Source organism: Mirounga angustirostris, unplaced genomic scaffold (genome assembly GCF_029215605.1).
Source record: "Mirounga angustirostris isolate CCGP_5_RB_7025 unplaced genomic scaffold, mMirAng1.0.hap1 SCAF_1, whole genome shotgun sequence".
In the NCBI taxonomy this organism is placed as follows: Eukaryota; Metazoa; Chordata; class Mammalia; order Carnivora; family Phocidae; genus Mirounga; species Mirounga angustirostris.
The window spans coordinates 198,255,266-198,280,181 of NW_026991709.1; the positions used below are offsets into that span (position 1 = coordinate 198,255,266).

Below are 24,916 nucleotides of genomic sequence, written 5' to 3' on the forward strand. Positions count from 1 at the left end.
AAGATACTTTGGGGAAGGGGACCTCTCATCACTTGCTGCTTTTGTTGTTAGAAGTAAAGATCTCAAGCCTTCAGTGGCTCAAAATGCAACTCTTCCTCATATGTCATTTCAACTTTTGTCCCTCTTCCTCTTTTTCTTCTTGCTGTTTAACATTTCCCCCATGCTGGATGGTCCCTAACCCCTCATGATAGTGTGGAATTAGTAAGAGTGAGAAAGAGTTAATCAAAAGCCATACTCAGCTCTGAGACAAACAGGAGTTTGGTCTGCCTCTGCAACTTTAGATATGTCATCTTAGGCAAGTGATTTAACCACAGAGTCCCATTTACTTATCTACATCATGAAAATAAAAGAATTTATGTTGTAGTTATACTTCGAGGATTATATAAAATAGTAAGTCCTAAACACATTGCCTGGCACATAGTAATCCTTTAATAAATAAGTAACAGCTGCTGCTGTTTTCTTCTTTCTCTTCTCCTCTTTAGTGCCATTCCTGCCTTGGGCCTCAGTTCCTTTTCAGGTATTTGAAAAGTACCCAAACATTTATAAACAAGTATTCCCACACTGTTGGTAGTGCCATTTTTATCCCCTTTTTCTTTTTTTCTTTTTTTAAGTAGGGCCCAGTGTGGAGCCCATCTTGGGGCTTGAACTCAAGACCCTGAGATCAGGACCTGAGCTGAGCTCAAGAGTCAGATGCTTAACCAGCTGAGCTACCCAGGCGCCCCATCCTTTTTTTTCTTTTAATACATAAACTGTTACAGATGCAATTCAAATCTCTAATAACTCCTCTGAACATTTGGTACAAATCCTCTCCCAGTGTAAATGCTATTTTAAAGTTTTCAATTGGTGTGATATTTTCTGTATCCACCTGGGTATTGGTTTTTAGTTATAAATATTAGATATTCCCTCTCATCCCTCTAGTTTATTCAGGAGAAATTGTCTAAAAAAATTGACTAGAGGATAGTAGTTAGCTCAAGGAATTTATGGGAGGACCAGAGAGTGGGTCTTGGAGACTGTGCAGCCAGGAACAGGACTCAGGTCACTTTGCTGGCCTGCTCTGGCAGAGACTTTCTGCCACACCCCTGGGCACAGGTTCTTGCTCTACCACAGTCCCGTTGGGATCTATGCCATCTTGCTCCATTTTTGCCACATTCTTCCACTCTCACCAGAAAATGGAGGTTGTGGTTCTTGCTGCCTCATGTTGCTCCCTTCTGAGTCAGATTTCATGCAGTGTGTCTAATTTGGGAAGCTTTGGTCACATGCCTGCACTCTAGCTGCAGGAGAGGTTCGGAGAGTGATTCTGGCTTCTGCCTTGGAGAGGCAACACTCAAATGATGATGTATTCTGCAAACATGGGTTTGCAGCCAAACATGGGACTACAGTCAGCTACTCTCTCACTGGCACATTGTGGGCTGATTGGGATCCTGATCAGCACTTTGGATTGGTGAACCATTTTATTGCTGCTTTCTCTGGCCCTTCATGTCCAGCCTTTTACTCACATTTAAATCTCTTCCCTTACCATATTTCTAAGTTCATTTGTATAAGAGTTTGGTAAATGTTTAATACTTGGGTAAAGCCTTTACTGTTTTCAGAAGAGTGTTATTTGAACAGAGAAATTCTACCAAGGTCCCTAAATTTTTGCTAGACTAGTTGTTAAATGGTGCAGGTAGGTTCCTACGTGTGTGATTCCTTACCTAGTGGGGTGTTCTTCTACCACGCTGAGGACTGTCCTCAACCATCCCTTCTCAGTGAGACTCCGAACATGAAATGGAACATGAGCCACATATGTTATTATAAGTTTTCTAATACTCTCTTTTTTAAGGGGGATAAAAGAAAAGTGAAATTGATTTTTTTAAGTCGCATTTTATTTAATCTAATATTTTAACATGTAATCAGTATAATATTAAAAACTATTTTCCTCTTTTTTGGTACAAATCCTTGAAATCTGGTTGTTTTTTTGTACTTGTAGCACATTACAGTTTGAACATTAAAAGTGATTGCTAACTACATTTAATGGGTATTGGACCAGTGCAGCTTCAGAGAAATGTGAGAGAAAAATTGCTTATTCTTTCTTGTGGAAATAAAGTAATTTTAAAAGTTGTTTATGATGGGGCACCTAGGTGGCTCAGTCGTTAAGCGTCTGCCTTGGGCTCAGGTCGTGATCCCAGGGTCCTGGGATCGAGCCCCGCACCGGGTTCCCCGCTCCGCGGGAAGCCTGCTTCTCCCTCTCCCACTTCCCCTGCTTGTGTTCCCTCTCTCGCTGTGTCTCTCTCTGTCAAATAAATAAATAAAATCTTAAAAAAAAAAAAAAAAGAACAGCGCAGAAGATGCGCGTCCAAAAAAAAGTTGTTTATGAGGCAGAATTTGGAAATTGACCCAGCACACTCAGTTTATTCTCATTTATTTATTTAAGATTTATTTATTCATTTTAGAGAGGGGGAGGGGCAGAGGGAGACTCTCAAGCAGACTCTACACTGAGCACAAAACACCCCATGGGGCTTGATCTCACAACCCTGAGATCATGACCTGGGCTGAAACGAAGAGTCGGCCGCTTAACTGACTTGACTGTGCCATCCAGGCGCCCTTGTTCTCCTTTAAATGAAATACTGGTTTTACACTTTAGCCAGAAGAAAAAAAATCAAGAAATGATACTATGTTTTTTCAGTTTTGTTTGTTTTAGTTTCAGTGATTGGATGAAAAGATTCCTAATAGGGGTGATACACGTTCATGGTTTCTCATTGTTCCTTAGTTGGAATACTCAGTCCAAATGTTGTGTTAAGCTCTGAATTACTTAGGTTCTGAATGACAGGAAAAAGGAAAAGATTATCCATTTGCAAACTAATGAAGAACATTGACAAGTCAGGGCCAATAAAATTTCTAGACTAGTGGTTATCCAGGTGACTAGAATCACCTGGAGAGGTTTTGTTTTGTTTTATTTTAAGATATTTATTTTAGAAAGAGAGAGAGTCTGGTGGGGGGCAAAAGGAGAGCGAATCCTGAAGCAGAACCCAACACAGGTCGATCTCACCATCCTGAGATCATGACCTGAGCAGAAACCAAGAGTCATCTGCTTAACCATCTTAGCCACCCAGGCGCCCCTCACCTAGAGAGTTTCTTAAAGTGAAAAATGGCTGGGGCACCTGGGTGGCTTATCATGGCTCCATGCACAGTGGGGAGTCTGCTTGAGAGTCTCTGCCGCTACCCCCCCACTCGTGCTCACAGGTGCACTCTCCTGAACTCAAGCGTGTGTGCACGCATGCGAGCTCTCTCTCTCTCTTTCTCTCAAATAAATAAATCTTAAAAAGGAAAAGAGAGAGTGGCTGCTTCCCTCACCCCACGCCCTGAATTCTGATTCAGTGTAGGTAGGACTGGGGTCAGTTCTGAATGTTCGCATTTTTCCCCAATTTTATTGAGATAAAATTGACATATAGCATGTGTAAGTTTAAGGTGTACAGCTTAATGATTTGACTTACATATATCATGAAATGATTATCACAGTAAGTTTAGTTAACTTCCATCATCTATGGAATGAAATCTGACTCAGAAGGGAGCATATAGATAAAAAAGATAAAGAAATATTTTCCTTTGTGTGAGAACTCTTAGGATTTACTCTTCTAACAACTTTTCTGTATACCATGCAGCAGTATTAGCTACGGTCATCCTGTTGTACATTATATCCGTAGCACTTATGTATCTTAAAACTCTGAGTTTATACCTTTTGACCACATTCATCCAGTTCTTCCTCTTCCCCGCACCACTGCTTTTAGTAATCACAAATCTGATCTCTTTTTCTGAGTTTGTTCTGTTTTTTAGATTCCATATATATGAGATCGTGTAGTATTTTTGTCTGACTTATTATTAGCATAAAGCCCTCGTCCATCTATATTTCATAAATGTCAGTATTTCTTCCTTTCTTATGGCTGAATAGTAGCCCATTTTTTATGTATTTCATAACTTCTTCATCCATTGACAGACACTTCCACCATTTTCATGTCTTATTTACTTTAAATAATGCTGTGAACATTGGGGTATAGATATCTGACATGTTTTCATATCCAGAGAATTTTCATTTCTTTCTTTCTTTCTTTCTTTCTTTCTTTTTCTTTCTTTCTTTCTTTCTTTCTTTCTTTCTTTCTTTCTTTCTTTCTCTCTTTCTTTCTCTCTCTCTCTCTCTCTTTTTCTTTCTTTCTTTCTCTTTCTTTCGTCCTTCCTTCCTTTCTTTCCTTTCTTTCTTAAGATTTTATTTATTGGGGCACCTGGGTGGCTCATTCCGCTAAGTGTCTGCCTTTGGCTCAGGTCATGATCCCGGGGTTCTGGGATCGAATCCCGCATAGGGCTCCGTGCTCAGCGGGGAGTCTGCTTCTCCCTCTCCCTTTGCTGCTCTCTTTATCAAATAAATAAATAAAAATTTTTTTAAAAAAAAGATTTATTTGAAAGAGCATGAGAGAGAGAGCAGGGGGAGGGACAGAGGGAGAGGGAGAAGCAGACTCCCCACTGAACTTAGAGTCCAACAAGGGGCTTGATCCCAGGACCCCAAGATCATGACCTGAGCCGAAGGCAAGAAGCTTAACCAACTGAGTCACCCAGGCACCCCGAGAGTTTTCATTTCTAATAAATTTCCAGGTTGATGCTGAATGTGCTGCTCTGTGGATCACATTCTTTCTGAATGTGATAGACAAATAGACATACTTTCTGAAAAACTTAATTGGTAATATGCTCAATGAAGTAAAGAATCTTAAGAAAGAAGTCATGAGAAATAAAAAACAAAACCAGCTCAGAATTGAGATCTAACTGCAGTTTGGTAGCTGTACAGAAGAGTCAGAAAGTAGTCTGCTCAGGTTGAAATACAAAGTCAGAATACTCAAGAAGAAAGTAGTAGTGCCGTACATATTATTAAGTGTCTCTTCTGAACAACAGGAAAAAAAAAGGCAATTAAAAACTCTGGAAGGGGCGTCTGGGTGGCTCAGTCGGTAAGCATCTGCCTTTGGCTCAGGTCATGATCCTAGGGTCCTGGGATCGAGCCCTGCATCAGGCTCCCTGCCTGGCGGGAAGCCTGCTTCTCCCTCTCCCACTCCCCCTGCTTGTGTTCCCTCTCTCACTATGTCTCTCTGTCAAATAAATAAATAAAATCTTAAAAACAAAAAAAACTCTGGAAAAGGTGAGGGGAGCTGAATGAGAAGGTTAAAGGATTTAAATGTGAAGGGAACTAAAACTGTGATTTATGAGAGATTGATAGGTGAGAAATAGTGGTTTTTGAAGCAAAAAACACAAATTCATTTCCCCAAAAATGTTCCCCTCTCCTATATGATATGTAACTTTTCTAGGATATGCTAGATTTAGAGATGATCTTTTTCCTTTTGTACCTCTTGAGAATCATTTTAAATTTCATCTTAAATTTAAATAGGCTTAAGTTTCAAAATGCTTTTTAATAATATAAATATATATATTTTTGTTTAGTTATTAGTTTGGTTTTTATCTTTTGAGACAGTTGACTTAAGTATTATTATAACCTTGAAAATTACAGCTAAGCCTCTTAAGAAACAGAGCTGATGAATCACAGTACCAACTTCTGAGTGTCTACCTTAGATTTTTCTTTTCCTCCCACTCCCTGTTTTTTTTTAAGATTATTTATTTATTTGACAGAGAGCACAAGCAGGGGGAGTGGCAGGCAGAGGGAGAGGAGGAAGCAGGCTTCCCGCACAGCAGGGGGAGCCTGATGTGGGACTCCATCCCAGGACCCCAGGATCATGACCTGAGCCGAAGGTAGTCGCTTAACCAATTGAGCCACCCAGGCGCCCCCTTTTTTTTTTCTTTTTAAAGAGGAATCTTTTAGGAATTCTCTTACTGCAAAGAAATACTTAAAGTTGATCAGTTCTTTCAGTTCACTTCACTTTTGCTTCCTTTTTGAATAAAATTTAATTTTTTATATTTATTTTGTTGAGTTTCCAAATTATTACTATGACCATGTAGTAGTGATTAGCCAGATAAAAAGTTAATGTTTTTATGTAAATGAAAAAGTTGGGAGGTAATAAAAATAACATTTAATTCTTATTGACCTATGACAGTTATGAATAAAGGGTTATGAATGTATAATATCTGATTTCTTATTCATTATGTTGACATTGGTAAAGAAATGTCACAAAATGCTTTTTAACTCTGAACTCTTCTCTAATTTTAAATTCTAACTACTTTGGATCTAAAATGGCATCAGATCATTTGTACTTGTTTATTCTGGAGTGAGGAGTAGTCCTGTCCCCCACTACCCCAGTTCTAATTCCGTATTATTTGTAATAACTTGTTTCTGTTTCTTTTGGAAGTTTGAATGTTGATAAATGGCTTCTTTTTCTTTTTTTTTTTTTTAAGGTTTTATTTATTTATTTGACAGAGACATGGCGAGAGAGGGAACACAGGCAGGGAGCCTGACGTGGGGCTTGATCCCAGGACCCTGAGCCAAAGGAAGATGCTTAACAACTGAGCCACCCAGGTGCCCCTGATAAATGGTTTCTAAGAAAAAACCAATTAAAAGAGATACAGTAGGGGCATCTGGGTGGCTCAGTCAGATAAGTGTCCAACTCTTGGTTTTGGCTCAGGTCATGATCTCAGTGTCATGGGATCAAGCCCCTCATGGGGCTCCTCGATCAGCAGGGAGTCTGCTTGAGGTTCTCTCTCCCTCTGCCTCTCCTCCCCACCCCTGCGTGCTTGCTCACTCTCTCTCTCTTTAAAATAGATAAATCTTGGGCGCCTGGGTGGCTCAGTTGGTTAAGCGACTGCCTTCGGCTCAGGTCATGATCCTGGAGTCCCTGGATCGAGTCCCACGTCGGGCTCCCTGATCAGCAGGGAGTCTGCTTCTCTCTCTGACCCTCCCCCCTCTCATGCTCTCTATCTCATTCTCTCTGGCAAATAAATAAAATCTTTAAAAAAAGTAAAATAAAATAGATAAATCTTTAAGAAAAAAAAGATACAGTAAACTTATGAAGCATATGGGCTGTGATTTAGTGATAATAACCAGATTTTTCTTTCTTTCTTTTTTTTTTTTTCAGACTTTCATTTCATTTATTTATTTTTAAGATTTATTTGTGGGAGAGTGTGCCAGTGGGGGGAGGGGCAGAAGGAGAGACTTAAATCAACTCCCTGCTGAACACAGAGCCCGATGTGTGCTCAGTCTCACTGCCAAGAAGATCATGACCTGAGCCTAAACCAAAAGTTGGAGGCTTAACCAACTGAGCCACCCAGGTGCCCAATAACCAGATTTTTAAAATTTTGTTTTTAAGCAAGTAGTAACAATTATAAAATATACTATGTATTTAAATCTATAGCAGTTCCTTTTTTTTTTTTTTTAAGATTTATTTAAAGATTTATTTATTTGAGAGCGAGAATGTGTGCAGAGCAGGGGGAGGGACAGAAGAAAAGGGAGAGAATATCAAGCAGATTCCCAGTGAGCACAGAGCCTGTCCTGGGCTCCATCTCAAAACCCTGAGATCATGAGCTGAGCCGAAATCAAGAGTCCCTCGTTTAACCGACTGAGCCACACAGGCAGTCTTAAAGGGTGGTCCAGGACCAGTATTCTCCAGTATACTTGCAGGGCTTCTTAAGGTCACAGGTGTTTTTATTATAATATTGAGATGTTATTTGCCTTTTTCAGTCTTATTTTCTCATGAATGTACCAGTGGAGATTTTTAGAGGTCACGTGTGATACGTGCACAACAGATTGGATGCAGAAGCAGATACGAGAATCCAGCTGTCTTCAATTAAGTCAGCCATTAAAGAGTTTTGCAAAAATGTAAAAAATGCAACTCTTACAAATTTTTTGTTTTGGCAAATACAGGCATATGTCCAAGATATTGCAGATTCAGTTCTAGACTACTGCAACAGAGTGAATATTGCAATAAAGCAAGTCAAATGAATTTTCTGGTTTCCCGGTTTGGATAGAAGTTATTCACACTATACTGTGGTCTGTTAAGTGTGCAACAGCATTATGTCTTTTTTTATTATTATTATCATTATGTTAATCACCATACATTAGAACAACAGCATTATGTCTTAAAAATAATATACATGACTTAATTTAAAATTATTTTATTGCTAAAAAATATGTTAACCATCGTCTGAGCTTTGAGTGAGTTGTAATCTTTTTGCTGGTGGAGGGTCTTTCCTTGATGTTGATGACTACTGAACTGGCAGTTTTTAAGATTTTTTTTTTTTTTTAAGATTTTATTTATTTATTTATTTGAGAGAGAATGAGAGAGAGCACATGAGAGGGGGGAGGGCCAGAGGGAGAAGCAGACTCCCTGCCGAGCAGGGAGCCCGATGCGGGACTCGATCCAGGGACTCCAGGATCATGACCTGAGCCGAAGGCAGTCACTTAACCAACTGAGCCACCCAGGCGCCCAAGATTTTATTTATTTGTCAGAGAGAGCACAAGCAGGGGGAGCGGCAGGCAGAGGGAGAAGCAGGCTCCCCACTGAGCAAGGAGCCCGATGTAGGACTCAATCCCAGGACCGTGGGATCATGACCTGAGCCGAAAGCAGATGCTTAACCAACTGAGCCCCCCCAGACATCCCTTGCAGTTTCTTAAAATAAGACAACAGAGAAGTTTGCTGCATCAGTTGACTCATCTTCTTAGTAATAACTTCTCTGTAGTATGATTTTTTTTATTTTTAAATTTTTATTTTTTTAGAGAAAGTGCATGAGCAGGGCAGAGGGAGAGATTTTTTTTTTTTTTTTTTTTTTTGGTAAGATTTTCCTTTATTTACTTGAGAGAGAGCACAGAGGGAAAGGGAAAAGCAGACCCCTGCTGAGCAGGGAGCCTGATGCAGGTCTCAATCCCAGGACCCTAGGATCATGACCTGAGCCAAAGGCAGACACTTAACTGACTGAGCCACCCAGGTGCCTCATTCTCTGGGGTGTGCTGTGCTGTTTGATAGCATTTTACCCATAGTAGAACTTCTTTAAAAATTGTAGTCAGTCTTCTGGAACCCTGCTGCTGCTTTATCAACTAAGTTTATATGATACTCTAAATCCTTTGTTGTCATTTCACCAATGTTTTGTTTTTTGTTTTTTGGGGTTTTTTGCTTTTTTTTTTTTAAGATTTTATTTATTTGAGAGAGAGAGAGTGCATGAGCAAGAGGGAGGGGCAGGCAGAGGGAGAAGCAGACTCTCCACTGAGCAGGGAGCCCGATGCAGGACTCCATCCCAGGACCTTGGGATCATGACCTGGGCCGAAGGCAGACACTAACAACATTGTCACCAGGTATAGATTCCATCTCAAGAAACCACTTTCTTTGCTGCTCATCCTTAAGAAACAGCTCTTCATCCCCATTAATGTTTTATCATGAGAATGCACCAATTCAGTCACATCTTCAGGCTCCATATTCTAGTTCTCTTGTTCTTTCCACCATATCTGCAGTTACTATCTCTACTGAAGTATTGAACCCTTTGAAGTCATCTGTGAGGATCAGAATCAATTTCTTTTAAACTTCTGATAATGTTGATATTTTAACCTCTTCCCATGAATCACGAATACTCTTTTTTTTTTTTAATTTTTTATTATGTTAATCACCATACATTACATCATTAGTTTTTGATGTAGTGTTCCATGATTTCTTGTTTGTGTACAACACCCAGTGCTCCATGCAGAGTGTGCCCTCTTTCATACCCATCACCAGGCTAACCCATCCTCCCACCCCCCTCCCCTCTCGAACCCTCAGTTTGTTTTTCAGAGTCCATCGTCTCTCATGGTTCGTCTCCCCCTCCAGTTCCCCCCCTTCATTCTTCCCCTCCTGCTATCTTCTTTTTTTTTTTTTTTTAACATATATTGTATTATTTGTTTCAGAGGTACAGATCTGTGATTCAACAGTCTTGCACAATTCACAGCGCTCATCATAGCACATACCCTCCCCAATCACGAATATTCTTAATGGCATCTAGAATGGTGAATTCTTTCCAGAGTTTTCAGTTTATTTTGCCCAGATGTTCAGAGGAATCACTCTCTATATCTAAGCATATGTAGCTTTACAAAATGTATTTTTTACAGTGTAAGACTTAAAAGTCAAAAATACTCTTTGATCTTTGGGCTGCAGAATGGATGTATTCACAGGCATGAAAACAACAATAATCTCATCGTTCATCTCCATTAGAGCTGTTGGGTGATCACATGCATTGTCATTGAGCAGTAGAATCTTTTTTCTGAGCAGTAGCTCTCAACAATGGATTCAAAATTAAAATATTCAGTAAGCCATGTTAAACACATGTGCTATCATCCATCCTTTGTTGTTCCATTTATAGAGTACAAGCAGAGTAGATTTAGCATAAATCCTAAGGGCCCTGGGACCTTTGGAATAGTAAAATGATGAACATTAGCTTCACCATAAAGTCACCAGCTGCATTAGTCCCTAACATAGTGTCAGCCTCTTCTTTGAGGCTTTGAAGCCAGGCATTGCTTTCTTCTCTTTAGCTATAAAAGTCTTAGATGGCAACTTCTTCAAATATAAAGCTGTTTTATCTACATTGAAAATCTGCTGCTGTTTAGTATAGCCGCCTTTGTTAATTATCTTAGCTAGGTCTTCTGGGTAACTAGCTGTAGCTTCTACATCAGCACTTGCTGCTTTACCTTGCCCTTTTACATTATGGAGACAGCTTCTTAAACCACATGAACCAGTGTCTAGCTTCAAACTTTTCTTCACAGGTTCCTCACCTCTCTCAGCCTTCATAGAATTGAAGAGAGTTAGGGTCTTGCTCTGAATTAGGCTTTGGCTTAGGGGAATGTTGTGGCTGGCTTGATCTTCTATCCAGACCACTTAAACTTTTTCCTTATCAGCAATAAAGCTGTTGAGTGTTATCATTCCTGTGCTCACTGAAGTAACACTTCGAATTTCTTCAAGAGGTTTTCCTTTGCATTCATAACTTGACGAACTGTTTGGCACAAGAGGCCTAGCTTTTGGCCTACCTTCGCTTTTAACATGCCTTCCTCACTAAGTTAAATCATTTCTAGCTTTTGGAAATGACTCTTCCTTTCACTTAGAGCAGTTGTTATTAATTGGCCTAATTTCAATATTATTTTGTCTCAGGGAATAGGGAGGACTAAGGAGGGGGACTCGGCCAGTTGGTAGAACTGTTAGAACACACACATTTATCGATTAAGTTTGCCATCTTACATGGGTGAGGTTTGTTGGGCCCAAAACAGTTATAACAAGTAACTTAGTAACAACAAAGATCTTGTTGACAGATCACTATAAAAAATATAATGATGAAAAAGTTTGAAGTGTTGTGAGAATTCCCTAAATGTGACACAGAGACATGAGGTGAACAAATGCTGTTGGAAGAATGGCGCCAATAGACTTGATCAGTGCTGGGTTGCCACAAATCTTCATTTAAAAAAAAAAAACAAAAAACATACCATGTGGTGAGCACAATAAAACTAGGTATGTATGCCTTTCCGGTGTTATTTATGTTAATGTGATTGGTTTGTGTGATATCCTAGTTTTAATTTCTAATATAATAAATAACAATATCCATATCCATGTAAACAAAAGCTATTGGGGATTCTCAGTGATTTTTTGAGAGGGTCCCGAGACAAAAAGCTTGAAAACTACTGTTCTATAGTAACTGGTCTCATAGTTTCCTTTACATTCTTGATGTAAAGCAGTAGTTCTAAACTTGAGCACGCATTAGTCACCTGGAAGACTTGTTAAGATAGATTGTTGGGTCCGTTCCCCCAGAGTTTCTGATTCAGTAGTTCTGAGGTGGAACCTGATAATTAGTATTTTTAACAAGTGCCTCAGTGGTGATGCTGTTGGCCTGGAAACTATATTTTGAGATTTCACTGATGTTAAGAAATATTGTTTATAACGAAGGAAACCTATTTTTTGAGTACCTACTATCTTATGCTCATAACAACTCTGTAGGGAGTTAGGTGTTCTCCCCCTTTTTATTATTTATTTATTTTTAAAGATTTTTATTTATTTATTAGAGAGAAAGCACAAGTAGGGGGAGCAGCAGGCAAAGGGAGAAGCAGGGCTCCCGGCTGAGCAGGAAGCCCAATGAGGGTCTCAATCCCAGTACCCTGGGATCATGACCTGAGCCGAAAGCAGACACTTAACTGACTGAGCCACCCAGGCGTCCCTCTCCCTTTTTATTATACCTGAGGAAACTGAAACTTGGGGACTCACAGCTAGAAAAGTACAGCCCCAATTCAAGTTCAAGTCTAACTTCAAGGCCTATTCTCTTTACATAACCTCCTTGCTTCTCTTTTTAATTAGTGACGGCTTTATTGAGATCTAATTCTCTTGTAATTCACCCATTTAAAGTATATAATTCAGCGGGTTTTTTGTTGTTTTTTTTTAAGATTTATTTATTTTAGAGACAGCCCGAGCAGGAGGGGCAGAGGAAGAGGGAGAGAGAATCACAAGTAGACTCCATGCTGAGTGCAGAACCAACACCAGGCTCAATCTTATGACTCTGAGATCACGACCTGAGCTGAAACCAAGAGTTAGACGTTTCACCAACTGTACCACCCAGGTGTCCCTGGTTTTTTGGGGGGGGGGGTGGAGGGAGTTGATTTATTTATTTTAGAAAGACAGAATGCACACATGAGCAGGGGATGGGGCACAGGGAGAGAATCCCAAGCGGAGTCCCCGCTGAGGGTAGAGCCTGACAGGGGGCTTGATCCCATGATCCCAAAATCATGACCCAAGCTGAAATCAAGAGTCAAAAGCCCAACCAACTGAACCACCCAGGCACCCCAGCAATTAAGCGGTTTTTTAATCTACTCACAAAGTTGTGCAACCATTACATCAATTTTAGAACATTGTCAGTACTCCAAGAAAGAAACCCTCTTCCCATTGGCACTTTGTATTTTCCTTAATCCTATGCTCTTAGACAACCACAAGTGTACTTTCTATTTCTATTTTGGACATTCACATAAATGGAATCATACAATATTTAGTCTTTGTGACTGACTTCCCTTAGCATAACATTTTCAGAGTTCATCTGGGTTGTAGCATGTATCAGAATGTCATTCCTTTTTATTGCTAAATAATACTCTGTTCTATGGAAATACCACATTTTATTTATCATTTATCAATTGATGAACATTTGGGTTGTTCTACTTTTTAGCTATTATGAATAATGCTACTATAAACATTTGCATCCAAGTTTTTTGTGGACATAGTTTTCATTCCTCTTGGGCATATACCTAAGAGTGGAATTGCTGAGTCATGTGGTTGTTTTTCATATCTTTATCATATGGTATGTTTTTTGTTTTTTTTTAAGATTTTATTTATTTATTTGAGACAGAAAGAGAGCACAAGGGAGGGGGAGGACAGAGTGATAGGGAGAAGCAGACTCCCCGCTGTGCAGGGAGCCTGATGCAGGACTCAGTCCCAGGACCTTGAGATCACGACCTGAGCCAAAGGCAGATGCTTAACCAACTGAGCCACTCAGGCACCCCTGTCATATGGTATGTTTAACCTTGTGATGAACTGTTAGACTTTTTCCAAAGTGACTGTACTCCCACCAGCAGTATATGAAGATTGCAATTTCTTCACATCCCTGTAAACACTTACTATCTTTTTATTATAGCCATCTTACTGGCTTTCAAGTGGCATCTTAATGTGGTTCTGATTTGCATTTCTGTGATAGCTCATGATGTTGGGCAACTTTTCATGTGCTTATTGGCCATTTGCGTATCTTTGGAGAAATGTCTATTCAGATCCTCATTTTTTTTTTTGTATGATATGAAGAAGAGGTCCAACTTCATTGTTTTTATATGGATAACCAGTTGTCCCAGCACCGTGCTTGGTTATTTATGTGATGTGTCTCCTGTTATCAGATAGATATAATCTCAGGGCTCCTGGGTGGCTCAGTTGGTTAAGTGTCTGCCTTCAGCTCGTGTCATGATCCCAGAGTCCTGGGATCAAGCCATGCATCAGGCTCCCTGCTCAGCAGGGAGTCTGCTTCTCCCTCTCCCCCTCCTCCCCTCGTGCACACACGCTCTCTCTCTCCCTCTCAAATAAATAAAATACTTTTTTTAAGGTTTTATTTATTTGACAGAGGCACAGTGAGAGAGGGAACACAAGCAGGGGGAGTGGGAGAGGGAGAAGCAGGCTTCCCACTGAGCAGGGAGCCCGATGCGGGGCTCGATCCCAGGACCCTGGAATCATGACCTGAGCCGAAGGCAGACGCCTAACGACTGAGCCACCCAGGTGCCCCTCTTTTCTTTTTTTTTTAAAGATTTTATTTATTGGGGTGCCCAGGTGCCCCTCTTTTCTTTTTTATTTTTAAAGATTTTATTTATTGGGGTGCCCAGGTGCCCCTCTTTTCTTTTTTATTTTTAAAGATTTTATTTATTGGGGTGCCTGGGTGGCTCAGTCGTTAGGCGTCTGCCTTCGGCTCAGGTCATGATCCCAGGGTCCTGGGATTGAGCCCCGCATTGGGCTCCCTGCTCAGTGGGAAGCCTGCTTCTCCCTCTCCCACTCCCCCTGCTTGTGTTCCCTCTCTCGCTGTGTCTCTCTCTCTCAAATAAATCAATAAAATCTTTAAAAAAAATAAAATTAAAATTAAAAAGAAAAGAAAAAAAAAGATATAATCTCTCATCTGCCTTCTTTTTGCCTTCCTAGACCAGTGTTTAGAGTTTAGATATGTGTGTCTGAAGGAAAACTCTTTTTTTCAAATTACATGCTACACATGGCATCCTTTCATGCTGCTTTGTATGCTGAGGTAACAGCAATAAGAAATGAGCTGCATTATCATCAGAAATGTGTGATTCAGGATATAGTAACCTTCCTTAGATTATCAGGAATCTTGTGGGGTTTTTTTTAATGGCTTCTTTATTAAAACAAAGTTATCTTAATTAAGCACTCTTTGGTGCCTGCATTTTAGTAACAATGTTGGGAGATGCCTCCAAAAGGGATTTCAGAGTTTCGTCTCTACTGTGTTTTTCATTAGTCTGTGGTGGAAGTAGTTTTGATCCTGGGTTGAGAATTGCATGCCTGTGAAAAGTACTTATCTCACTGATCTTTTAGAACATTGGTTCCCACACTTTTTATCACTCAACCCATGGATAAACTACTTTTTAAACATACACCAAAATATATTTTTATAAATTGCATACTTGTACTGCTGTACCAATATGTAAAAACAAAGGGGGTCACACTTTAAAACAAGAATTAAAAATAAGCAGAAGTTCTGGTATTTTCTTCATAGATCCTATTTGATGGTCTTGCTCTGGTAGATAATTGTTCTAAATGCTGTGTGATGCTGGAAAATTTTGCATTTGGTTTTGGGGATTGTGGCCTCAGAAGCCTTGGGTATGGCAGCTCCTCCTCCTCACATTACCTAGGGTCCCTGTCTGAGATCTCTTCCTTTGGGGGCTGGATTCTTAATGTTGCCTGGTTCACTCACTGCTGAATCTTGTCACTGCAGGTACAGGTGCAGGTACAGCAGTCTCCGCAGCAGGTCTCGGCTCAGCAGCTCTCCCCGCAACTCACTGTTCACCAGCCTGCTGAGCAGCCCATCCAGGTCCAGGTGCAGATCCAAGGCCAAGCACCACAGCCGGCAGCCCCTTCCATCCAGACCCCGTCTCTGCAGAGCCCCAGCCCTTCGCAGCTGCAGGCAGCCCAGATCCAGGTGCAGCACGTGCAGGCAGCCCAGCAGATCCAGGCTGCAGAGATTCCAGAGGAACACATCCCACATCAGCAGATCCAGGCTCAGCTGGTGGCTGGCCAGTCTCTTGCTGGGGGTCAGCAGATCCAAATCCAGACCGTGGGTGCCCTTTCCCCACCACCGTCTCAGCAGGGCTCACCCCGGGAAGGGGAACGGCGGGTTGGCACAGCCAGTGTTCTCCAGCCAGTGAAGAAGCGCAAAGTGGACATGCCCATCACTGTGTCCTATGCCATCTCAGGGCAGCCGGTGGCTACCGTGCTGGCCATTCCACAGGGCCAGCAGCAGAGTTATGTGTCTTTGAGGCCAGACTTACTGACAGTAGACAGTGCCCACCTGTACAGTGCCACTGGGACCATTACTAGCCCTACAGGAGAAACCTGGACCATCCCTGTTTACTCTGCCCAGCCCCGTGGGGATCCTCAGCAGCAGAGCATTACCCACATTGCCATTCCCCAGGAAGCCTACAATGCAGTTCACGTCAGTGGCTCACCCACGGCCCTGGCAGCTGTAAAGCTGGAGGATGACAAGGAGAAGATGGTGGGCACCACATCTGTAGTGAAAAACTCCCATGAAGAGGTAGTGCAGACCCTTGCAAACTCTCTCTTTCCAGCACAGTTCATGAATGGCAACATCCACATTCCAGTGGCTGTGCAGGCTGTGGCAGGCACCTACCAGAACACAGCTCAGACTGTCCATATATGGGACCCCCAGCAGCAGCCACAACCACAAACCCCCCAGGAACAGACGCCGCCGCCGCCACCGCAACAGCAGCAGCAGCAGCTCCAGGTTACTTGTTCAGTAAGTGAAGACTTCTCTGTAGGGCAGCCTGCTCCCCCAGGGCCCAGTGCAATACAGAACTTTCCTGGCAACCTCTGGCTTGTTTACTGCAATGTTGAGTTGAAGTTGGGAAGGGGGATAGAAGCAGGAGGTGAAAACTATGGAACAGGCAGGAGTTCTGTCCTGGTACCTGGAGGGAGATGAAATGATCAATAACTGCTTTGGAGGTAGATGCCTTGGATGCTTCTTTGTAATCTCTTTTTAAGAAGAATAAAGTTCTAGGGAAGGACTAATGGGACATGCCGAGTATTATCTGAGTTTAATAAGCTACTTTCTACATCACAAATGAATGGATGTAGTGGAACTCTTGTAGTTTAGTACACAGGCTATAAACCCATCACAGTGGAGGGGCTGTGGAATTATTCTTTTTTAGTTATCATCTGTGGACACAGTGTAGGTGAATTAGAAGATCTAAAATACTTCCTGGTGGGCCTGTTGAAAGTGATCACCTTTGGGAGTGTCAAATAAGCCACCACTGCAGGTGTTTTTATGTTCCTTAAAAATAAGCCTTGGTTAATTTTCTGTTAATGGAACCTATGTTGAAAAAAATGTTTTAACTTTTTGTTTTGAACTAATCTTAGACTTACAGAAAAGAGAACTCTTTTGAAATTCTAACTTTAAAATTGGCTCTTTTTTCTAATTGTTAAATCTTTTTTTTTTTTTTTTTTTTTTTAAGAGAGAGAGTGTTGGTGTGACCAGGGGCAGAGGGAGAGGGAGAGAACCTTAAGCGGACTCTGTGCTTAGTGTGGAGCCTGACTCGGGGCTCGATCTCATGACCCTGAGATCATGACCTGAGCCAAAATCAAGAGTCGAGGCTTACCTGACTGAACCACCCAGGTTCCCCTAATTGTTAAATCTTTTTGAGGATACCACAGAGGTGTGGATAAATTTATTCCTTAAGACTATTAGCAAACTTTAGGGCCTCTGGTCTCATGGCACTGCTGAACGCAGTGTGCCTCAGAGGGCAGGGGCTCCTGGGAATGCATGCAAGGGAGCTGGCATAAACAGAGCACTGTTAGACCAGGGGCCATACTCAGAAACTCAGGCCATAAGCAAAGGCTGACCAAGTGATTTCATAGAGAATGGTATATTATTGTAGGTGACTTTGTTAAGGACCTATTAAATATCCAGCTGTCAGGCCTAGAAATAGAACAAGACAGAATCATTGCTTCAGGTAGCTTATAGTCCAGTTTTAGAGTAAGAATGTTGATTTCTATTTTCTGAATTCCTTATAAGGCAGCATAATCAAGTATGACGTTGTATGTTCCACACACACACACAAAAACAAACTGGGTGTTCAGAGACCTTTCTAGTTAAAAAGTCAGCAGAGGCGTCATTGTGAGAAAAGTGGCATTTGATCTCTATAGCTTCAGCTGTCAAGAATGGAGCAACATCATTACAGAGCCAGGGATGGACAGAAGGGACATGGCTTAGTGCAACCTGAGAGGGGGACTATGGGAGAGGAGTTAGTACAGGGAGCAAAGGATTTATCTTCCCAAAGTGAAGAGTTGAGCTTGACCTGACCTGTGGTAGGAAATTTTTCCAGAATCCTAAGAATCAACTACAGATGTGTAGAATTAATTGCGTGTAGGAGAGACCAGCCTGGAGAATTGTGATGTAGCTCAGCTTCTGCTCACAGGGATGGGAGGACATCAGGCCTCTCCTCAGCTTTACTGGGCCTGATGGTCCAATTTGCAGGTCAGGCCTCTTTTGATGCTCATCAGTCTCTGTAATTTCCACTTCTGGGCCCTTAAGCAAGAGAAGATCTTTTGGGGAGTTCATTGTCTCCTTTGGGAAAGTCTTAGAGGAATGAATGTTAGGTATTACCAGAAAAGGAAAAATTGAGAAGAATACACATCATGTAGGAAAGGTGAGTTTGTCCATTTATACCACAAACATCCCTCTGCCTTCCTTATTAGGCTTAGTGCCAGGTGCTGAGGAACAGATATGAATAGTCTCTGCCCTTAGAGTACTCCCAGTCCATGGGGAAGGTAATTGTGCTGTGATGTGAGTTGAACCTTAAGGAGAGCTGATGACAAAGTGTTGTGTTCTTCACCTGGCATACCCTTTATGAAAGTTCTCTTATCACCTGCCTTTAAAACCAGATTTATGGTGAAACCTCCCTCCCTTGAGCTCACATCCACCTCCATCTATTTCCCCATTTCTCCACTCTGCTTTACTCCCAGAGTTCTCAAGCATTATCTGTACAAGCTGATTCCGCCTACTAACCAGTTTTCTCTTCAATTTATGACGGAGTTTGTTCTTGTCAAGGTCAGCAGTAACCTCCCTGTGGCCAGATCCAGCAGGCATGTCTGTTTTTATCTCATGGCAACGTATGACACAACAGACCGTACCTGCCTTCTTGGAATTCTCCTCTGGCATGGTTTTCCTCCTACCCCCACTGGTTCTTTTTCCTTCTCAGGAGAGTTTGCTGGTGCTTCTCTATCTGAACCATACGTGTTAATGTTCCTCAGAACTCAGTACTAGCCTTCTTTTCTCCCTAAAGAATTTCTGTGTATGGCCATGGTTTTCAGCACCCTCTAGATGGCTGGTGACACTAAAGATGATAGTCACTGACACTATCTGCCAGGCACTATTTCAGTGTTACACAGGTTAACTCATTTAATTCTCACACCAACATTATGAGCTATGCACTGCTATCTCCATTTTACAGATGAAGAAACTGAGACACGGATTAAACAACAAGACCAAAGCCACGATTAGTAAGTAGCAGAGTTGGGGTTCAGCCCTGGACAGGCTGGCTCTGGAGCCCATGTCTTATACCCTATGCTGCATTGAGACACAAATCTTTACTCTAGACCATGGCTTTCCCTTTGAACCTTCCTCGTGCATCCAGCAGCCTATTTTTCATTTATTTGGATTTATTGAAGATATCTCAGCCCTTCAGCATCACCTCTACCGCTATTGAAAACTTCTCTCAGGGCACCTGGCTGGCTCACTTGGTAGAGCATACGACTCTTGATCTTGGGGTCATGAGTTCTAGCCCCATTTTGGGGCTTTAGATAGATAGATAGACGGACGGACGGACGGACAGACGACCTGGGGCACTTGGGTGGCTCAGTCGTTTAGGCATCTGCCTTCAGATCGGGTCATGGTCCCGGGGTCCTGGGATCGAGCCCCACTTCGGGCTCCTTGCTCGGCGGGGAGCCTGCTTCTCCCTCTCCCTCTGCCCCTCCCCCTGCTTGTGTTCTCTCTCTCTCAAAATCTTAAAAAAAAAATAGGTAGATGACCTGTTTTTTGTTGTTGTTGTTGTCGTTTTTAGATGACCTGTTTTTTTAAAACAAAAACAAAACTTCCCTTCTCAGAAAATGGTACCATCATCCACCCATTTGTTTAAACCAGAAACCCAGGAATCATCCTTGAGTCTGCTTTCCCTTACTCTTCACAGCCAACTCTTCAACAAAACACTTTGGTTCTGCCACCACACTTCTCAGCATTTCTTAAACCTCTCCATTGGCATACTAGTCCAGGCCACCAGCACCTTTGCTCTTCAATCCATTCTCCATAAATCAGAAAGAATATATATATTTTTTAATGTAAGGTTATGTCACTTCCCAGCTTAAAATTCTCCAAGGACTCCATTATAAAGAGAAACGAAAACTATACCACAGTGTACAAGGCCCTACTTGTATCAGTAGTTTTCATCCTGGTTGGGATCACTACTACCCCTACCCACTGATAGACATTTAGACATGTAAAAGAATTTTGTTGTCAAGAAGCTTGGGGATGCTACATTAGTAGGTGAAGGCACACAGTGAAGGGGGCCTGGCTAAACACCAGAAGCAAAGGACTGCACCACATACCCTGGCCCCCACTTATCTAGGCAGACTCCTAGATTTCCAGCTTGGGTATATGGTATTGCCGTTGAACAAGGTAGGGAGGGAACTCTGAGGAGAATGGTTCTGGATGGGGAAAGTGATAGTTCTCTCCATAGATGGTAGTCTGAGGTGGTGTAAGATGTTCATTTGGAGGCATACTGTACCCCCTGGGTATATTAAGTCCAGGTCTAGCTTGGAGGTGCATAGTTAGCAATCATTTCCACAAACATGGAAATCCAAACTGGAAAAGTGGGTAAGACTCACCAAGGAGATTGGTAGTTGAACTGTGTCTAGAGTGGAGCTTCTGGTTGATAAACATTTAAGAGCCTCACACGATACTGCTTTATTTCCTTGTTTAATTATCTTTTGAAAACGAAGAGGAGAGTTTTTAGTTTTATTCATTGATAAGCAGATTTATGTGTCATAAATAAATTATTTTGCCTTCAATTTGAATGATTGACATTCCTTAGCCCTTTGGGTAGGCCCTGGCATGGAGAATTGCTCAAAGGAATTTGTTCAGAATATAGACAGGTGTGTGAGACCCAAGAACCTATGCCTGGTATACTTTGTTGGTGTCTCTTCCACCCAGTATGGGGATTGTGATTGACGCTAATGGATATTTCCTGCGCCTTTGTGTGCACAGCTTGGCTGTTAGACCATTGAGGACAAGACGACTCTTCCTTTGGAGGCAGGAAGCTAGAGCAGTGCCTCCGGTCTTCAGAAAATGCCCTTAGGAAATAGAGCAGTATTATTGAGAAGGAATTTTGGGGGGGGAAATCAACCTTATATATAGCTAGAGAAGCCATATACATCTTCAGGTTTTCTCATCTTTCATTGGCAGAGAGAAGACAACTTTTGTTTGTTGTACTTTTCTAAAGCGATAATTTTCAACCATGGCTGGACATAAGAATCACCTGCGAGCTTTTAAAAATACTGATGGCAGGCCCCCATCTTAGACCAATTAAATCATATAATCGGTAGGGATAAGGCCCAGGCATGGATATTTTCTAAAAGCAGCCCAGATGTTTTTAAAGTGTACCCAAGTTTAATGGTCACTACTCTGGACACTTGGTATTCAAAGTGTGGTCTGCAGACCAGCTCCCTTACTTGGGAACTTGTTAGAAATGCAGAGTCTCAGGTCCCACCTGAGACCTTTCGAATCAGGATCTGCACTTTAATAAAATCCTTAAGTGATTTTTTTGCACTTTATAACAAGCAGTGTTTTGGGCCAGGAGTCCTTTTTTTTTTTTTTTTTTTTTAAGTCTTTTGTGTTTTATTTTACTCAGTTGGGCCAGGACTTCTGAGCAGTGACTAAACTTTAGAATTGCCTTTTTATGTGGGAAGGTTTTTGAAAGACTAATCTCTTTAAAAAGAGATTCTGGGGTAGAGCCCAGATACTGGTATTTCTAATTCAGAGATTCAAAAGTCCAGCCAGGGTTGAGAAGCACTGCAGTAGCCTTAACTGTCCCTGGGGTAAGGAGTAGAGCTCCAGTGGTCTTTGAAAGTGAGATAACAAGTGGAAGAAAGGTATTTTTTTATTAAAAGAACCACAGGTAACATTTTTCTAGCAGTTTTGTGGAAGGGCCTGGTGCAAAACAATATTGACACATTTTGATGGTTTCTCTCTTATAGGCTCAGACTGTCCAGGTTGCTGAAGTTGAACCTCAGTCACAGCCACAGCCTTCCCCAGAACTTCTGCTTCCAAATTCTCTGAAGCCAGAAGAAGGGCTTGAAGTATGGAAAAACTGGGCCCAGACCAAGAATGCTGAGCTAGAGAAGGATGCTCAGAACAGACTGGCACCCATTGGGAGTGAGTGTTTGTGAGGGAGAGAGGGGGGTGGACTCTGTCTAAAATGTAGTGGTACTGAAACAGGGGGAGGACAGAATGGCAGGAAAGTGGTGTCCCTTGGTTCTGGGGGTTAGGAATCACCATCTGAAGTAGTATGCTGAATTCAGGACAAGCAACAAGCAGACCTGACTTGCAAATGAGCAGGATTTATGGTGTTTGCCCAAGACCAGGCATTTTTGTACACATGGATTTCTAAAGTCAACCTAGCAGATCTGGGCAGAGTGAATTCTGGAAGGAGGTAGGAACCAGTGACTGTCTTCAGGGCCCTTCTTCCTTAACATTATGTTCATATTCTTCCTTACCTAACAGTGTGGATTTTGCGGGTTTTTTGCTTTCGTGTCTTGGCCCTAATAATAATTTTGAAGGTATGTGAGGTGGGGCGGATTGTGGGAAGGAAACCCTTAGTGTAAATAGGGCATACAGGATTATTGTCTTAGTAAGTCAGTTCTGATCTTAGATACATGTGATCATTTCCATCCTAGCCCCCTGATGATCATTATCTTGTCTGAGCCCTCCTTCCGGGGATATGAGCAGTCAGTTAAGAGATTACTGTTGCCAGGACCCCCATTCACCTTTGGGGGTCACTTTTGGCTTGTGTTGCAGGGCGCCAACTGTTGCGATTCCAGGAAGATCTCATTTCTTCTGCTGTGGCTGAGTTGAACTATGGGCTCTGTCTAATGACACGGGAAGCTCGAAATGGAGAAGGTGAACCCTATGATCCAGATGTGCTCTACTATATTTTCCTGTGTATTCAAAAGGTAGGAAACAGAACTTCAAAGGAACATGTTTGAACTGTGTTCCCGTTTGGTATTTGCTGGTTACTCAAATTAGTAAAATGATAAGCAAGTGGTTATAAGGAAGTTCTCTTTCAACTATATGAGTTAATTTTTTTAAAAATTTTATTTAAATTCAGTTAGTTAACATAAAATGTATTAGTTTCAGGGGTAGAACTCATTGGTTCATCAGTTGCATATAACACCCAGTGCTCATTATATCACGTGCCCTCCTTAATGCCCGCCACCCAGTTACCCCATCCTCCCACTCACCTCCTCTCCAGCAACCTTCAGTTTGTTTCCTATAGTTAAGAGTCTCTTATGGTTTGTCTCCCTCTCTGACTTCATCTTATTTTACCTTTCCCTCCCTTTCCCTATGATCCTGTTTTCGTTTCTTAAATTCCATATGAGTGAAATCAACTATATAATAAATTTTTTTTTTTTAAGATTTTATTTATTTATTTGAGAGAGAGAGAATGAGAGACAGAGAGCATGAGAGGGAGGAAGGCCAGAGGGAGAAGCAGACTCCCTGCCGAGCAGGAAGCCCGATGCGGGACTCGATCCCGGGACTCCAGGATCATGACCTGAGCCGAAGGCAGTCGCTTAACCAACTGAGCCACCCAGGCGCCCTGTAATAAGTTTTTTAATGTACATTTTTAAAAATTGCAGAAGACCTAATATGTTCACTTTAAAAAAATAAAATAGACATCAGCTATAATCCCATCATCTAGAGAAACTTTTATTAAAATATTTGTTATAGTATCTTAGAGCCTTTTTAAAAAAATCACAAAGCATTTATATAATAATACTTTTCATTAAAGTAAACATGGTTTATATAAAAGTAATTTATCCGAAACAAAGTCTGGTGCTAACATTCAGCTCATTTTCTCATTGTTCCCTGCATTAACACAAAATAATTATTTGAGAATCTAGCTAGAATATACAACTGTAGGTAGGCTTTCAGGACATCTAAGGTGTAGCATAATAGGGAAACTTGATTTAGGACTGGCAGTTTAAGAGAGCAGGGGTGGATTTCTTAGTGTGTGAATGCTCTCGTGGAAAAGCCCACAGCATGATGGAAGAGCACTTGCTGGTTGGGACTCACCCTGTTGCCTGGGTCTAAGAAAAGTCTGCCTCCCAGTTTATTTCTCTTTCTTCCCAGTCACCCAGGGCACTGAGTGAATTGCTTTGCACGCTGTGTTTCATTCCATGCTCTCTTCCTAGTCCTGGAAGGCAGGCACAGTCATTTCCACTGACAAAAAAACTGAGCCCCAAAAGTTAAAATACTTGAGTTACTTAACTTACACCATAGCTAATAAGATGCTGGCCCCAGAGCCTGCATTATGTTTTTTGCTACCACAAGATAGTACCTTGCCTGGGTGAAATAGCATTCACAAAATCTGTCCCATTGACCCAACTCTCCATAGTGTTAGGAGAGTCATTTCACATGATCTGAAGTGTACTGTGGAAGTGTCATATGCTGGACATTTTTTACCTGTTGTGTTCGTTTGTTAAGGAGGGAGAGATGGGTAGGGAGAGCTGATGATACTGGTAGCACAATGTTTATTTCCCCTGAAAGTTTTACTCAGGAGATTACCAACAACTTTTATTGTTTTTCTTTTAGTATCTTTTTGAAAATGGAAGGGTTGATGACATCTTCTCCGATCTTTATTATGTTCGATTCACGGAGTGGCTACATGAAGTTCTGAAAGATGTTCAGCCCCGAGTCACTCCACTTGGTAAGAGTCTTCCTAGTCCTTGGATGTCTTTCCCACCTGGGCTTAAAAAAGGTCAGCTGCTTGGTGGCTGGCTATGATACAGTGTGTGGGTGAGGAGGCAATAAATCCTAGGTACCAGCATCAACTTCTGTGCTGTTTGGCCTGATATGGAAGGGGCACTGCACACCAGAGAACCCGGCTGGTTCCAGTGTGGCAAGGACATGGGGGCATGCAAAGAGTTGG

The 24,916-nt window shown here is 41.7% G+C and overlaps 1 protein-coding gene across 10 annotated transcripts in view; it reads left to right on the top strand.

Moving 5' to 3' along the window:
• QRICH1 (glutamine rich 1) overlaps nucleotides 1–24,916 on the top strand; it is a 52,291-nt gene that overhangs the window by 18,540 nt on the left and 8,835 nt on the right. For all 10 annotated transcript variants that reach the window (XM_064596270.1, XM_045862441.3, XM_045862440.3 and 7 more), the window contains 4 exons: nucleotides 15,418–16,455; nucleotides 21,966–22,143; nucleotides 22,786–22,940; nucleotides 24,580–24,694. In XM_064596270.1, coding sequence (XP_064452340.1) covers nucleotides 15,418–16,455; nucleotides 21,966–22,143; nucleotides 22,786–22,940; nucleotides 24,580–24,694 — 1,486 coding nt within the window. The remainder of the gene's footprint in view (nucleotides 1–15,417; nucleotides 16,456–21,965; nucleotides 22,144–22,785; nucleotides 22,941–24,579; nucleotides 24,695–24,916) is intronic.